The following is a 12,009-nucleotide window of genomic DNA, read 5'->3' as shown; positions in this document are numbered from 1 at the left end:
TCATTCAACCAATTTACCCCATCTTAAGTTCTCAAAACAAAGCAAATTTTTCAAGTTCTGTGCACATTTCATGACTGACTACCAGACAGTGCATTGGCGAGGGCATTGGTTGGGGAGGATCTCACTGCGCTGTCAAAAGTAAGTAGGTTCTGAAAAATAGCCATCAGAAGGCATAACAATTATAACTCCATCCTGAAGTAGCAAACAGTTCCTTTATGCTGGTCCTTTCGGCTGTTTTTATTTGCATTTCAGGCTTTTCCGTTAAATCTCATAATCATCTCATAGGACAAAGGATCGCGTAAACGAGCTTTGACCACACCTTGCAGTTGCGCTCGATTGCAAATGGGCGGCTAAGGCCTATGTGATACACTGACCGTCTGCAAACAGTGCAAGGGTGTTGAAATGACTAACGGACTGAAGATGTAGGCATCCCCAATGATTAACGGTCTGAAGATGTAGGCATCTCAAATCCGCGCCTCGAATGGCGCACGTGCCTTTTTACCAAAAGCTCTAACCTCCACGGCCCGGCTGGCTGGCTTGGCTGCCGACTGCTGCCGCCAGCCGGCATGTTCGCAGCTACGGCTGGTTTGGCTGCCGACTGCTGCCGCCAGCCGGCCGATCCGCCGCTATGGCTGGTTTGGCTGCCGACTGCTGCCGCCAGCCGGCCGATCCGCCGCTACGGCTGGTTTGGCTGCCGACTGCTGCCGCCAGCCGGCCGATCCGCCGCTATGGCTGGTTTGGCTGCCGACTGCTGCCGCCAGCCGGCATGTTCGCAGCTATGGCTGGTTTGGCTGCCGACTGCTGCCGCCAGCCGGCCGATCCGCCGCCGATCGTCTCACCAGCCACGCTGGTCCGGAGCGGCGGCCGCTGGTATGTGCAGCGAAATCGCTGGGCGAAAACCGTTTCGGAGATGGCTAACCGCATGATAAATAGCTTAAAGCGAAAACGATCACTTTTCCAGGTACTGTACATCGTAACGACTTGACCGACACCACATGACGCAAATAGTTTATGCCTTGTATTTCTTGGTCGTGTAACATGAGATAGACTATCTGCAAGGCTTTAACAATGATACTTAGTATCGCTTGACTGACCAGAAAAAAAACATTTTACTTTCTAGCCCGACTCTAATAAATAGTGCTAAAAATATGATAATATTTGTAATGTGTTAAGAATGTGGTGCAAGTCTACGCCATTAAATTGCGGGCCAAGCATTGAAAGTTTAGAGAAAAAAAAACTGTCGTCATAACGGCAAAATAACTCCTTGACCCACCCTAACAGGTAAGGCAACGGTGATTAAGTTAACAGTTCTGTCCAAATTGACATATGTCTTAACCTTACTCCACCGCCCGCCGGCCACAGTGATCACCCGTTTGAGGATATTTGTTTACGTGTATGTGGAGCGGGAAAACGAGCTCGAGCACGTCGAAGTACATTGACTTTACCAAACTCATCTGGTGGCCAAGGTACGGTAGATCTAAGATGCTACGTGATGACACTAAAATTATTGTGAGTAACGACAACAGAACCAACATAAGAACTCTAGGCTTTAACCACAAATTATGAACGTTCTCTAGGGAGGAGAAACTGCGCTTGAGACAAAGGCAGCATGTTACTTTGCTACCTTAGTGACAGATTGAGCAATTTATTTTGGAGGGCGGTTGTATGGTCCTTGAGTTCGTTCATTAGAACGTTTGACGTGGAGGATCTGAGCATGAGAAGAGCTTCCCAGCTTTCACGATCTGACTAAATGAAGTACACTATATCCGCTATCGAACATGGAAAAGTGCTGACTGCTGCATTTTGATGACTGACGAAAACGGTCCGCTGAAATATTGTTATTCGCGGAGGCGAAAGCAGCATATCACCTACACAAAACATTTCTGGACTACGCTGATCTCATCAGTTGTTTACTTTGAGCATACACAGCAACAAAAATACACATGGAACTCTGAATGTTTTGAACAACGTTACCTACCCGTTTAAAGTAAGAAAAGAGACAAGGTATATATATATATATATATATATATATATATATATATATATATATATATATCTGTATAATCGCTCGATGCTTCGCAGAAACCAAACAAAACTTTGGATAAATACACAGACCACTGCGCGTCAAATGAGTCAGCCAGCCCATATGACCGCATGGACACTGATTACTGTGATCCCATGGAGGGGCATATGTCATTAATGACATGGATGATGCTGACTGGAAATGGGTTGGCATGCTCGTTACTAAGACGTCCCCATGGAGGTCCCGCCTGATGACCTCCGGACGCCCTTCGCGGCATGGGCTTTGGCGCGTGTTTTGTGCTCTAACAGTGCGACGTATTTGATAAATCCTGCATTCGAAAAGTGTCGTGCATGGAAAGCCACCTCCGCTTTCCTCGAAAGGTAATGGCTTGGGTGAGTGCTATGTGTATAGGCAATGGCTTGGCTGAGTGCTGTGTGCATAGACAATGACCTGGCTGAGTGTTATGTGCATAGACAATGACCTGGCTGAGTGTTATGTGCATAGACAATGGCCTGGCTGAGTGTTGTGTGCATAGACAATGGCCTGGCTGAGTGTTGTGTGCAATCATTTCAGCAGCAGTGTGGTGGCTCGCACGGCTGGGTAGCGGCGAAGGTGGTCCAGCTGCTGTTCCAGTGTCGGGACACGCCCCCCCCCCCCCCTCTCGCGCCACCAATGCACGGTCACCGGCTGAGCTTTCCATTCGTCGCCGCTGCATAACCGTCTGGACTTACGCAGAGCGAGCATGGTCCATGCCATAGAAAGGGGGGCAATGGTCTCGAAAACGGCATGGTGACCAGGGGACTCAGTGGAGGTTTGTAGGGCCGGTGATACGGTGTGGGTCACGTTTGAGGACCGGGAGACTCAGTAGAGGTGTGTAGAGTCGGTGACGCAGTGTGGACCACGTCTGCGGGCCAGGCGACTCAGCAGAGGTTTATAGAACCCGGTGATGCAGTGTGCGTCACGTCTGCGGACCAGAGAACCCAATAGAGGTTTGTAAAGCCGGAGAATAGGTTTGCAGGGCCGGTGATGCGGTATGAGTCATGTCTGCGGACCAGGGGACTCAGTAGAGGTTTGTAGAGCCCGGTGATGCAATGTAGGTCACGTCTGCGGCTAGCGGGTCGATGGATGGAACTGACTACATACTAGAGTGTTGGAAGGGATGAGTGTCAAGGTGACAGTTACGCTGTTTAATGGGCTTGTGTGCCCATCACACGGACCACAGTCGGACGCGCTATGGCTGCTGGGGCGTCGCGAGCTGCACTGAGATGACGTACTGGGCCCCAAGTCCCATCGGCGGCGGGCCTGTGGTAGCACCTGCCGCTCCCGTGTCAGAGCTGGAACAGCGCCGGGTCCTGGAGAATCCGAACCCGAATTTGAGCCCGAACGCGTCCAATCTGCCGCGCTCGGTCCTGATCCGAGCCCGCGCCCGGCGTCGGCAGCGCCTGAGGCTTATGATGCCGGTGTCTTAGTGTCGTTCGGTGAAGTCGAATATTGTGATGATAGGCTGTGGACGGCCAGCTTGGCAGGCACTTTAGCGTGCTTTGTCCTGCTCCGTCAATGTCCCTCTTGCGACGTAGAGACTGTGATGGAAGTGCTGTATGACTGGTGATCTGTGACGTCAGCGGTGACATCACATGTCACAGCTTCCGATTCGTCGCCTCTGGCTAGCTGTGCAACGCGGACAGATGGCGCGTAAATATGGGAGTCGAGGCTAGACCACCGAGCTGTGTGGACCGCGTGGATGAAAATGGCCACACGGCAACTGCTGGCGCGTAAGCGTGCTTATCAAACTTGGCTATCATAGGCGACATGCCTTACTGGATTGCCTTTTAATGCTCCATGAGCACTAGAAGAAATATATCTCCGTCAATATGCTTACACCAGTCAGCCCATACTGTCGGGAGACCGCTACCACCTGCTGCTGCTGCTGCTGCTGCCGCTGCCGTCCCAGCCGCTATATGCCCCCAGCCAACACTCAACACTGAGGACGCTGCCTAAGATACCCAGCCACGTGTTCATCTCTCCATTGAGGACACTGACTAAGATACTCAGTCAGGTGTTCATCTCTCCATCTGCATCGCGACAAAACGCTGTCATATCTGGTAGTGCAAAATGTATGATGGTCTCAATATCATGGAACGCACGAACCCACACACCACACACAGACCAACTAGCTACCTAAAATAACGCCTAAAGCACACCCAAACCTAAGCAGAACTTTGGCAATGTAATATCATCTCATGGGGAAGCATCTATGCATACCGTGTAATCGGGCATGTTTAAAGCACTGCCCTGCGTGCGAGTAGGCTCGCGGCAGTGCTATAGACCACGACATTGCCACAGGAAAAACATCGGGGCACCAAGTCAGCAACACTTTGAGGATGTCACATCAAATGACACACAGTCAGCATGCCGCTGTATGCGCCACAGCGGAGGCAGACGACTACGGGACACGGATGAACACCGTTCACCTAAGCTAACTTGCACATAATCGCAAGAACATGACCAGAATAAACCAATAAAACCACCCGCGTGCCGCGCAGCCTGGTGCACCACTGCCCCCACGCCGGGTCACTTCGGTGCTGACAACACCAAGCTAATAGCTCAGACCGGCCGTGCACCAGCCGCGCACATGGCGACCGAATGCGAGTGCAGAACACCCAGGCGAGAGTCAAACAGGCTTCACATGACACTGATGCCTTCTCATTGCACAACAGCTTGATCGTGTTTTGACAGATACACGGCTAGGAGAGCTGGGATGGTGGACTCGCGCTAGGTCCAGCGTTGTGCACTGGGCTTACAATGTCAAATTCTGCGTTGTGCACTGTGGTTACAGCATCAATGATACACGTTATAACGTATATCGGCTACTGTTTCCGAAGACGTTTTGTCAGAAAGCTCCTGTTTTGTACTACCAGCTCAAAATGCCGTCCGCATTTACACTAAATCTGGGCCACACAAAAGCTGCAACTAATCTTAATGGAAGGAACCATCAGCACACTGGACAAACGTCAGGCCAGAATGTCGTCCAGATGCCAGAGATCACGGCCAGCTCGCGCGGTCTGCGGTGGATCACGCGGCTGGAGCGGGCAGGTCAGGCCAGAATGTCGTCCAGATGCCAGAGATCACGGCCAGCTCGCGCGGTCTGCGGTGGATCACGCGGCTGGAGCGGGCAGGTCAGGCCAGAATGTCGTCCAGATGCCAGAGATCACGGCCAGCTCGCGCGGTCTGCGGTGGATCACACGTCTGGAGCGGGCAGGTCAGCTGAGCGACCATGATGCGTCGCAGATGCCGGTGTTGCCAGACGACTTCAACGGATGCAGTCTGCCGATCCGCGACAGATGACGTGGTCAGACGTGGTGCTGTCCGCCGGTATTGCCAGACGAGCTCGCCAGGTGCCGTGCAGTCAGACAGCGCTGCCAGACGAGCTCACCAGGGGCAGCGCAGCCAGACAGCGTTGCCAGACGAGCTCGCCAGGTGCCGTGCAGTTAGACAGCGCTGCTGGACGAGCTCACCACACTTGGTGCAGTCGGGAGGCGTAGTTGAAGCAGAGCTCGCTCCGGTAGTCCCGACCCGGCGTGCAGAAGAGGCTCTCGCACAGCGCGATGGCGTAGAAAGTGACCGTCAGCTCTCGCCTCTTGATCAGCCGCGCCGGGTTCTCCAGCACCTGAGCGAGGACCGGCCAAGTGTCCTCAGACGTTCTCAGTGTCCTCATGCGCGCGCCAGCTCCGTCGTCAGCTTAGCGCAGCATCACCAGCACCAGAACCAGCACCAGCACCAGCACCAACATCAGCCCGGCGACCGCCGAAAACTGACGCTAAGCACCGCCACGCGCGGATACAGCAGACAAAGATGTAGATGATACGTGTACAGGTAATGACAGGAATGCCACGCCTGAACTGTGACCGCGAGATCGGGATTGTGAGCAAATCAGCTGTATTGTAGTGTTTCCTGCCGAAGGCAGCAGTGTGTGTTGTGTGATGCTGTTCGACGGATCCGTCCGGTGTCCTGTGCATGGCTCAAAGACATATTCACGTGTCCTGTTCGCGGCTCACAGACATATTCACGTGTCCTGTTCGCGGCTCAAAGACATATTCACGTGTCCTGTTCGCGGCTCACAGACGTATTCACGTGTCCTGTTCACGGCTCAAAGACGTATTCACGTGTCCTGTTCACGGCCCACACACGTAAACACGTGTCCTGTTCACGGCCCACAGACGTATTCACGTGTCCTGTTCACGGCCCACAGACGTAAACACGTGTCCTGTTCACGGCTCACAGACTTATTCACGTGTCCTGTTCACGGCCCACAGACGTATTCACGTGTCCTGTTCACGGCCCACAGACGTATTCACGAATGAGCTGTTAAGTGCATTCCCGAGGAACGTTGTGCGTGTAGATGGTAGAGTAATAACAAACCAATTCCTCGTAGAATAAACAGGAGAATGGAAAGATAGATGTAACATTTCCGCCGCATGTCTGTATCGAAACGAGTATGAGTAGTCTAGGAGTCCTGGTCTAGTAGCATACAAGTACGTTTTAACATGATTGTACTCGATCTCTGTACAGGGCATATTGTGGTGTAATTGCTAAGCCAGAAGGAGACGCTCACTTTATTGAGCGCGCTCAACTGATCACGCGCAGCCACCATATCACCACCATACCTTGTCTGATATGTGACCTGGCCCAACACCCTGCCCGGTCTCACATCTCACCTCACCCTGGTCTCACACCTCACCCGGGTCCAGCACCCTACCTCCTACCTGGGCCGCCACCCCGCCTGCTGCAGTGGGCTCACCTGGTTCAGCAGGCGGTCGATCCTGTCAAACTCGACGTCTGTCAGCTCGAGCAGCAAGTTGACCTCAGGGATGAAGAAGTGCGACAGGTAGCGCTGCCGAATGTAGCGCTGCAGCCGCAGTGCCAGCCGATGCAGCAACACCTCCTCCACGCCGTCAGTACACTCCAGCACCCCGGCCTGATCCAGCTCCCAGTACAGCACCGTCTGGGGCCGGTGCAACGTCGGAATGGTCAGCAGGAGGATCTGAACGGCACACGCTAAGCGCCAATGCAGAGTTGAATTAAAATTGAGAAGCTTTCCGCCATTCCCCTCGAGTTTCAGCGACACAGTGGCAATACTCAGTCATCGACCAGCGCCCTCTGAACGAGCTCCCTGCCAACATATTCGGGCCCCCAGCGACGACGCATCGGCTGTGCCGACCTTAAGGTAGTAGGAGCGGAAGTTGCTGTTGTTGACAGTCGTCGGGCAGTCGGCCTGCATGATGTACTTCTTGACAAGCCACTTGAGCGTCAGGTAAGCCCGCCGGTAGTGCTCCGGTATGTTTTTGCTGAGGGTGACCTCCGCCTGGCGCCAACAGCTCTAATTATTCATCTGTTGCGTGTTCTCCGCGAGACCCTCACATTGTTGAGTGTCTCACATTATAGTGTCTCACATTGTTGAGCCCTCACATTGTTGAATCCCTCACATTGCTGAGTCTATCACAGCGTTGAGGCCCCCACATTTTTGAGCCCTCACATGTTGAGCTCCTCACTCACATTGTTGAGTTCCTCACCATTTTGAGCCATAACGTTGTTGAGTCTCTCACATTGTCCCACCTATCACACTGTTTTTTTGTTTGATTGACTGGTTGAGTTGATGATATGTTACCCCGTCACATTGATCAGTCAACTGCAGTTTACGCTGCAGCAGCCAGGGCAGAGTTTCAGAGCATTTGCTCACAGCGCCCAACACTTGACGCTTTCATAGACACTTGGGAACGGAGAAGGGGAAGACACAACGCCACAGCACGGAACGAGCGTCGGCAGCATGGCAGCACGGAGCGAGGGGGTGGGGGGGGGGGGGGGGCAGCATCCCAGGGACACTCTCAAGTGGCACCACCAGCACCCGCCGTCTGCTCTCACCTGTGAGAAGGAGTAGCGCCAGAGCAGGTGGGCCTCCTGGCAGGGCGCCTCCCCGCGCACGTCCACACACGCGCACGTGATGGCAGACTTGGGCACCAGGTGGCAGCCGCATCGCACCACCGTGTCCACCACGTTGCGCGACGGCCACAGACGTGTCCTGGGGGCGCGCGGAGGCCGGTCAGCGCGACCGTGTGAACAGCCTGAGGCGGCGTCCCTCGCCGTGTTCTGGTGAGGTCTGCAGCGTCCCTCGCCCTGGTCTGGTGAGGTCCGCAGCGTCCCTCGCCCTCTCCCACCCCACGAGTTTGCACATCCCACACTGCATGCTCCATGATCCGACTTATCACCGTCCAGCGACATCACCGCATGAGGGCCCAGACTATCTAGACCATCCAGACTATCCAAACTACCCAGACTACCCAGACCGCCCAGAGCATCCAGCAATACAATTACGCCCCTCCGCCTGAGGCGGCAGGAGGCCGACTGAACCTAGGCTCATTCGCTTTTTGTGGCAGTTAAGCATGATCTCTGCGCCGATGCAGGCAGACTCGTTTTTAAAGGAGTCTAGCTTATTCTTCCTGGGAGGAAAACAGTGCCAAAGAGTCGGATACTTGCCGGGCCGTTTCTATACCCTGCACCAACAACCCCACATCTGGTACCCCTGCACCAACATCCCCACATCTGATACCCCTGCACCAACATCCCCACATCTAATACCCCTGCACCGACATCTCCGCATCTGATACCCCTGCACCAACTTCCCCACATCTAATAACCCTGCACCGACATCTCCGAATCTGCTGGCCTCGCTGTGACCCATGTGCGTCCACTGACCTGGTTTTGAACTCGCGTGCTTGTATGGGCCAGACAGGACAGACGAGTGCCGTCACAAAGTCGCCGTAGAAGATGGTGGGCAGCTTGAAGAAGCACTGCGACACGCACACGAAGACGGACGCGAAGCAGGCCGATACGACCAGGTAGGCGATCATGGCGACCACGTACACGTTGTCCGACGGCTGGCCTGGCCCAGACAGCATCAGCACCAGCATCGTGACCGGTAGCACCAGCACCATCGGCAGCAGCAGCGTCACGCAGTAGTAGATGGAGCAGCAGGCACCGCCGATACACTTGCGCACCTGGCGGCCGGAGACGGAACTAACGTCTTCGGTGACGGCGGGCGAAGCTCGTCCCGCCCTGTTTCCATGTGCCATATGCTACCACCTGCTACCGTCTGCTACCATCGGCATCGCATCGCGAAGTTCATGGAGATGCAGGCACAAGGCTTGTCATATGGCAAAACACCATGCCATTACCCGTGTATATGTACCTAAATGTGTCAAGAACGAAACACTTGGCTTGATACTAAAAAACAAAAGGTACCCAATTAGGCACGTAACCGATCAGCTCGTCCCGCGCCAACGCACAGCGGCAACAACTTTCTAAAAACCGCATCTTACCGGCCAAGATCCTCCCGTGAGGAAGATCCAGAGTGAGAACGGGATGAGCATGACGACGACGAAGCAGAGGCACAGCCAGTAGCAGCAGCTGTTCTGGAGACAGGTCAGCCGGGCGAACGCACGGTCATCGCGCTGGGTCAGCTTCAGCATGATGGCAGGACCTCGTGCCCGCACCTCTTTCTCGTAGCTGTAACGCCAGGCCCGGGGTTAGCACTACCCGCTGGCGGCGCTGGGGCGCCCGGACTCGGCGCGTTCAAGGTCAAAGGGTCGTTGCGTTTACGACGATGCATTTTCGTCGAGCGTCCTCCGCCGTACGGGAATAAGGCCAGGTGTTATGGGGTTTATTTTCATGGTACAATTCCCATTAGCGTTGTCCACACCATCAGGTGAAGAAATCCGACTCTTTGGCACCGCCCAACTGTGAAGCGGCCAGACAATGCTAGGCCATGGCTTAAGTAGCTGAATGAAAGCGCAACCATACGACCGTTTCATTGCGTAGTTCTCGTCTTTGACGGCAGAAGTATAATGTAGGGGATGGGAGCAAGCGTTGGTCAACAAAACATGTATGTGGATGGGTTACGTGCTTTAATGGTGGTTGAAATAAGGTTGTTGGTCACTGTCTACGTGTCAAACAGGAGATACACTATCGACATCACGTAGCACGGCCCAAGACAGTTTTTACTACAGACGGCATAGGAAGGAGGTCTTTGGCTCACCATGGCAGGAAACTGATGAGCCGCTGGGAACAGCGGGACAGAACGATGCGTCATGACAAGGGACAGGTTCAAATCAAGCCCGGTAGATAAAGTCCAGCTAGTGCAGTGGGCATAACCAGAGCCTGAACCCAGACCGTCGGGTGGGAGCCGGCGGCGCTAACCATTCGGCCAGCAGTCGTCCGCGTACCTGGGCACGCCTCGGTAGTCCGCCAGACAGCTGTCCACGATGGACATGTCGCTGCGGTCCTGTTCTATGGCGAGCTGTAGCGAGCCGAACATCTCCTCCATCAGGCGGCGTGCCTTCAGGCTGAAACGGCTAGAGGTCAGCTCTGACAGGCCGGCGGGGTCAGCTCTGACAGGCCGGCAGGGTCAGCTCTGACAGGCCGTTGGGGTCAGCTCTGACAGGCCGGCGGGGTGAGCCCTGACAGGCCGTTGGGGTCAGCTCTGACAGGCCGGCGGGGTCAGCTCTGACAGGCGGGTGAGGTCGGCTCGTTCCTCATGGCTGACACCCGGGGTGGAGCGCCATCTGGAGTTGATTCTCACATCTGGCGCCGGCGCCAACTCCTTCCCGGCTGTCCCTACCTAGGTTGTCTCCTAACCGTCCCTAGATCAGCAGCCACCGGACCCTGCCTGGACCGCCCACAAACCGTCCATGCTTTGTTGTTGATTGGGGTTTTAGGGCGCGCCGATTACTAAGGCAATTTAGCGTCCCGTCCCTTATCCCTCCCCAGATCCTCCGGACCCACCCGAACACCCTCCTTGCCCCATCCCTGGATCAATTCCGGCCAATCCCTGGACCATTCCTTGAGCATTCCTACACTGTTCTTCGACATTTCCTTAACCATTCTCGACCATGTATTGCCTTTCCGTGACGATTCCTGGATCATTCCTCGAACATTCATTGACTATCATTTGGCCATCCCCGTTCCTTGACCATCCCTGTTCCATTTTTTGGCCATTCGCTTGAGTCACCGCTCAGCCTCCCCAAATCGATGGCTGGGCCGTGGCTGCCCACCTGGAGAGGTAGACGGCGCCGTCGCCGCTCGTCTCGCTGAGCCGCTCCTGCCACCAACGTCGGTCCTCGGGCAGCACCCGCTCCAGCAGCAGCTGCACGCGAGCGAAGCCCGGCGGCGTGGCGGCGCTGTTGGTCACCTCCAGCGTTGTCAGCTGCCGCCGCAGCCGGACCTGCCGACAGCAGCACCGACAGTGGACGGGACAGTCCAGACCGACCGCACCGGCAGTGGAGGGGACGGTCCAGACAGATCGCAACGGCAGCGGACCTGGACAGTCCAGACAGACCGCACCGGCAGTGGACCTTGACTTCTCGGCGCCAGAGAACTCTTGTACATGCGTATGGTGGTCCAGGGACAGCCCACGGACGGCCCGACGACGGTGGTCTGGGGATGGTTCAGGGACTGCCCAAGAAGGACCTTGGGGAGGCCCATTAAAAGCCTTCACTCGGTCACTCATGCGGTGAGATAGGTTGACAGTAAAAAACAAAACAATAAAAAACCGTGACGTAACCATTTTTCTGGAAAAAAAAGAACAGCTCACAACGAACAAACATTAAGACGGTAAGCATTTTAGTCAGAGTTCATGTGATAAGTGCCTAGCCTGCCATACAGCATTCTGCACCCTCCCGCCAACCACCCACCTACTACCTCAACCTGTGTCCTCCCACCTACCACCCGCCTACTACCTCAACCTGTGCTCTCCATCCTACCACCCACGTGCTGCCTCAACCTGTGCCCTTCCACCTACTACCCACATGCTACCTCAACCTGTGCCCTCCCACCTACTACCCACATGCTACCTTAACCTGTACCCTCCCACCTGCTACCCACATGCTACCTCAACCTGTGCCCTCCGCCCAAGCCAAGGCACGCTGACCACCAAT

At 54.9% G+C, this 12,009-nt stretch overlaps 1 protein-coding gene across 1 annotated transcript in view; it reads right to left on the bottom strand.

Moving 5' to 3' along the window:
- Positions 1–4,534: 4,534 nt before the first annotated feature.
- Positions 4,535–12,009, bottom strand: part of LOC119111192 (uncharacterized) — a 29,908-nt gene continuing 22,433 nt past the window's right edge. Inside the window, exons 9-16 of the mRNA XM_037235047.1 lie at positions 11,128–11,297; positions 10,300–10,419; positions 9,397–9,583; positions 8,774–9,075; positions 7,943–8,099; positions 7,242–7,385; positions 6,822–7,025; positions 4,535–5,690 (exon numbers count right to left, since the gene is read on the bottom strand). Of these exons, the coding sequence (XP_037090942.1) occupies positions 5,535–5,690; positions 6,822–7,025; positions 7,242–7,385; positions 7,943–8,099; positions 8,774–9,075; positions 9,397–9,583; positions 10,300–10,419; positions 11,128–11,297 (1,440 nt within the window). The 3' untranslated portion in view covers positions 4,535–5,534. The remainder of the gene's footprint in view (positions 5,691–6,821; positions 7,026–7,241; positions 7,386–7,942; positions 8,100–8,773; positions 9,076–9,396; positions 9,584–10,299; positions 10,420–11,127; positions 11,298–12,009) is intronic.

Source organism: Pollicipes pollicipes, unplaced genomic scaffold, assembly GCF_011947565.3.
Source record: "Pollicipes pollicipes isolate AB1234 unplaced genomic scaffold, Ppol_2.1 Scaffold_1600;HRSCAF=1878_pilon_pilon_pilon, whole genome shotgun sequence".
In the NCBI taxonomy this organism is placed as follows: domain Eukaryota; kingdom Metazoa; phylum Arthropoda; class Thecostraca; order Pollicipedomorpha; family Pollicipedidae; genus Pollicipes; species Pollicipes pollicipes.
Note: the sequence above shows the minus strand (reverse complement) of the source record. Positions and strands in the feature narration are given on the sequence as shown.